The 5,000-nt window shown below is 43.7% G+C and overlaps 1 protein-coding gene across 2 annotated transcripts; it reads right to left on the bottom strand.

Annotated features, from left to right (window-relative positions):
- Positions 1-732: 732 nt before the first annotated feature.
- Positions 733-4,189, bottom strand: si:ch1073-228j22.2 (SPRY domain-containing SOCS box protein 4). 2 transcript variants are annotated; one of them, XM_067447123.1, is made up of 4 exons: positions 4,027-4,176; positions 3,530-3,612; positions 2,312-3,011; positions 733-837 (listed from the first exon to the last, which is right to left on the bottom strand). In XM_067447123.1, the coding sequence occupies exons 3-4, from the start codon at positions 2,979-2,981 to the stop codon at positions 746-748; spliced, it is 762 nt and encodes a 253-aa protein (XP_067303224.1). In that variant the 5' UTR covers positions 2,982-3,011; positions 3,530-3,612; positions 4,027-4,176; the 3' UTR covers positions 733-745. The 2 variants fall into 2 exon arrangements, with proteins under 2 accessions (XP_067303224.1, XP_067303223.1); XM_067447122.1 differs by lacking the exon at positions 3,530-3,612 and having other exon boundaries at positions 4,027-4,189.
- Positions 4,190-5,000: the final 811 nt, after the last annotated feature.

Below are 5,000 nucleotides of genomic sequence, written 5' to 3'. Positions count from 1 at the left end.
CGAGTGTGTGAAAGTGAGAGGTATGTGAGAGCGAGTGTTTGTGAAAGTGAGAGGTTTGTGAGAGAGGTGTGAGAGTGAGTGTGTGTGAAAGTGAGAGGTGTGAGAGCGAGTGTGTGAAAGTGAGAGGTGTGAGAGTGAGTGTGTGTGTGTGAAAGAGAGTGAGAGCGAGTGTGTGAAAGTGAGAGGTGTGTGAGAGTGAGAGGTGTGAGAGCGAGTGTGTGTGAAAGTGAGAGGTGTGCGAGAGAGTGAGTGTGTGTGTGTGAGAGTAAGTGATTGTGTGTGTGTGTGTGAGAGTGTGTGTGTGTGTGTGTGTTTGCAATAGTCAATAAAAACTTATATTCCAATAAGACAAATCTTTTATTTCTTCAGCAGATTTAGTCTCCTGATCCTGATATTAAAACAACAACTTGAACATCAGCAATACAAATAAATCAATACAAATATAAATAATCAAGTGTATAAGTTAGTGAAGCTGGGAGAGTGTGTGGTCAGAGCTGTGTGTGTGTGTGTTTGTGGTCAGAGCAGAGTGTCCTCTGCGGTGTCCAGCAGGAGGCGCTGTAGAGTCTAGTTTCGGGATCCGTGTGTGTGTGTGTGTGTGTGTGTGCCATATGAGGACACAAATGTGTATAATGCCATGGGTATGACACAGGTATTACAGGAGAGGGTGAAATATGAGGACATTACCCATGGCAGGCTTATAAATCACACAGGAGAGAAAGTACAAATGCAGAATGTTTGGGGGGGGTCACAGGAGGCGCTGTAGTGTGTGGTGTTGGTGAGCTCTGAGGTAGCGTCGAGCGATCAGCCGGCTGAGATCCTGCAGAGCCGGAGCGTCACCTGAACACAAAACATCATCTCGGGTTAATTCATAACTCAGTGCTTCTGATTAAGTGATGAAATGTTTTGTTTTTGATTAACACTGATGCTGCGTCCCAATTCGTCTACTTATACTAACATGCGTACTAAAAAACTTTTTTTTTTACTTTTGAGTGTGTAGCAGAAGAGTCTGCAAGCTTTGGGACTACTTCATCATCTTTAACCGAGTCTGTTGCTTAGTTACGAGCATCCCATAACCTTTTAAACTGACCTGTCAATCATCACACAGTTAAAATCCTCCACATTCAGTTTAATCTCCTGCCGTATCGGAGAGAAATGTAGACACACACACACACACACGTTTGTTTTTGTGACATGGGGACTCTCCCTAGGCGTAATGGTTTTTATACTGTACAAACCGTATTTACTATCCCCTTACACTGCCCCTAAACCTACCCATCACACACACACACACACACACCCGCTCGTTGATCTGCCGTGTGTGTCTTTAATGCAGAGACTCTCCTCATGTGTTTGCTTCTGTTTAAGCTCCCCTGTGTGATATTTTCCCCCATCTAGCGGTGTGAAGGTTTATGACCATCCAGTGAATATTAGTTTCTGTTCCTCTCCATTCTGATTTCGTTTTAACTCCTACGGTGGCTGATTTAGTCCAAGATTAACACGGCTTCCAGTTCGACCTCGTCCACGAGTGCTCCTTCAAGCGATGAGGTTACTTTAGAAAACTTTTACAATTTGCAGTTATTTAATTTGTCACTTAACATGTAGGTAATGACATCTATGTAAAATAAATATTAGTTTTACGTTTTCGTTCTTTTTTTGCCATTTCGTCGCTAACATCAGCTATCAGGTTCCCAGACGAATGCAAGCTAATCTTAGTAAAGTAATTTTTATCAGTGCTATCGTTATTCTGTATATTGTTCGACTACTGTACTTTTAAGATGGAGGAGCAACATGGCGACCGGCAGTCGAACCCCTCACCCGTATGTTTTCAACGGCATATTATAAACTTACCAGAATACTTTATTACTTGAAAGAAGTGAATATACATTAATGAGCACATATATTTATAAGAACTCTTTTTAGCTCAGAATAAACTAAAAAAGTTACACAGTGTAGCTTTAAATATAATGACGCTTTAAAAGTTAACGGCAAACGTGTCATTACAGAAGCTCTCAGTGCTGCTGCAGTGAGATATAATGTGGACAACACTGAATAAATATATATTCATCAGGATAATACTGATCATTGATCACTCAAACATTTATCTAAACCTCTACTTAACCGTCACACTCGCACATCCGCCATGTTTGTAGTTTTTAAACACTTTTTATCCGTAAATAGTAAACCATCATCCGGGCATCTTTTGAATACTCTTCAGCTCACTACGATTTGCGACGTACTAATTCTATTTTTCGATTGCTATTTAGTATGGATAGTGTGCGAATTGGGATGCAGGGTAATATTTGTAACTCACGTGTGGTGCCACACAGGTAGCGTATGCAAATTTCAGCTCCTCCCCAAACACAGCTCACGGCTGGGAATAGCTCCGCCCCTTTAGGGAGGTCCCAAAAGGCCACGCCCAAATAGCGTCCGTCCACCACGTATCCCAGCGTTCCCGCGTCTGCGTCCAGCACGAGTAATACGCGATCCGGAACGCTTAGGACGTCTGTGGCTCCGCCCTCAGGGTACAGGCCCCGCCTCTTCCCATCATGCCAAAGCTGATTGGACGAGAGCTCCCAGCCCCAAGAGCATGAGTCTCCGCCTATTAACGCCGTGTAGCCTGAAGCCTGCAGGGGGCACTTGTGTGTGGACACCCCCAGGAGGGCGTGGCTTCCTCTATGTTGCTCCTCCCACAGCACCTCCCACACATGAAGCCCCGCCTCCACGCCGACGCCCCCTCGGACCGCATCACTGCTCTGCTCCACGCAGGCTCGTCGGACACGCCCACCTGACGGACACACCTGTAGGTTAGGCGACAGGTGAGTCAGGCTCCATTTTGAGCGAGGGTGACCGGGGGCAACGGGGGGCGTGTCCAAGAGCACAGCGAGCCGAATGGGCGGGGCAACCGAGAACGGACAGAACGAGGATTTGTGGTGATTTTTAGGACGGCCGTCCCTCAGCCAATAGCTCAGTGTGAGACCCATCCAATCAGATCGCAGAACCAGACCAACTTCCTGTTCAGAGACACACCTCTCTTATTATTAATTATAATACTATTAAGTTATTCAACTAAATATACAGTTACATGAATTAATTAGGTCATATTTAACTCTATAAACTATAATCCTGATCTGCCAGCATTGTCTCTCTCTGATAAATTAAAATAAGCTGATAACATCACTGTTTACTCCAGAACGACTGTACAGCCAAATCTAATTCTGCTGCAGTATTGTCCTGTTTAACACTGAAGCTGCTCTGACACAATCGGCGCTGGAGAAGAGCGATAGAAATAAAGATGATTGATTGATATTAGCAAGTCCGTTATTTATATAGCCTACTTTAATATTCATTGACAATATTTTATGGGTCAAACATGAAGTGTGAACCGTAATTATGATATTTTAACACATGGGCGTCGAAAGCAAATAAAAAGTGGGTGTGTCCTCAGAATCTATTTTACTGGAGTAATGTTAGATGTCATTTACATTAAATACATCAAATATATCAGCTAAACGATTGATTTAATATTTACCTATAGTGTACTGTAGGGGTAAGGCGCGACGTTTGAGGTTCGAATCCGCCTTTTGCCATCACATCAGATCGGAAAGGCGTTTACTTTCAATAAAAATAGAGAAAATATTAGAAAAGTGGAAATAAAGTGTCTAATAATAAGTGTTTCTTGGTTAGGGGTAAACAGACATGCTGAATTAGAGACGATAAAAGTGGTCGTTTTGGTCGTAAAAAGTGGGTTTGTCTTGTCCCACACACACACATGGTTCTGACGCCCATGTTTTAATATAATTAAGTACAGTTACAGTCATAATAACCTCTGTAATGGTTTATCTAGTGCTCTGTGAGTTAGACATGCTCATTTTAATACTCTTGTTAAAGACAAATAATCGTGTTTTAATTATAAATAATTAAGCTGCTTTTATTCATATATTGTACAGTATTTCTGCTCTTTAAGCTCACATATTAAATAAATGATAAAGAGAAGAAGAATGAAAAGCGTGTGTTTATAAGACTTACCGTGAGTGCGCGCGCCGCTCCGGTCGTCCGTTCGTCCCGCATTTAACCGCCACTTATCTCCCGTGCGCGCTCCCGCGACGTCAGCGCCGGCCGTCACATCAAGGCCGGTACCGAGAGTGACGCTCCTGCGCACGCGATGACGTCTGCGCTCTCCCTGCTGACGTATTTCTATATGAGTACTATTACATGTATTTTATATTTTTACAACATTTGTATATATTATACAGGACTATCTGTGTGTATACTTTATTAAAATAAATATCCAAATATAGGCCTATATATTGTTTTATAGTTTTATATATAAAAATAATTTATATATATATATATATATATATATATATGTATATATATATATATATATATAACAAAGTTGATGTGTGTGAAGCAGGAGAAATGGGCAAGCGTAAGGATTTGAGCGAGTTTGGCCAGATTGTGACGGCTAGACGACTGGGTCAGAGCATCTCCAAAACTGCAGCTCTTGTGGGCTGTTCCCGGTCTGCAGTGGTCAGTATCTATCAAAAGTGCTCCAAGGAAGGACCAGTGGAGAACCGACCACAGGGTCATGGGCGGCCAAGGCTCATTGATGACCGTGGGGAGCGAAGGCTGGCCCGTGGGGTCCGATCAAACAGACGAGCTACTGGAGCTCAAACTGCTCCAGAAGTTAATGCTGGTTCTGATAGAAAGCTGTCAGAATACACAGAGCAGCTCAGTCTGAGGCGTATGGACCAGTCAGGGTGACCTCTGACCCCTGACCCGCCGAAAGCACCAACAGTGGCACGTGAGCATCAGAACTGGACCGCGGAGCGATGGAAGAAGGTGGCCTGGTCTGAGGAATCACGTGGATGGCTGGGTGTGTGTGTGTGTGTGGCTTACCTGGGAAACACATGGCCCCAGGATGCACTACCTAGACCATGTACATGACCTTTCAGGGAAACAGTTTTCCACAGCACACCTTCCGGCGTCGAGGGGAGTCC

The sequence above is a fragment of the Pseudorasbora parva genome, chromosome 6, assembly GCF_024679245.1.
Source record: "Pseudorasbora parva isolate DD20220531a chromosome 6, ASM2467924v1, whole genome shotgun sequence".
Classification (NCBI taxonomy): domain Eukaryota; kingdom Metazoa; phylum Chordata; class Actinopteri; order Cypriniformes; family Gobionidae; genus Pseudorasbora; species Pseudorasbora parva.
Note: the sequence above shows the minus strand (reverse complement) of the source record. Positions and strands in the feature narration are given on the sequence as shown.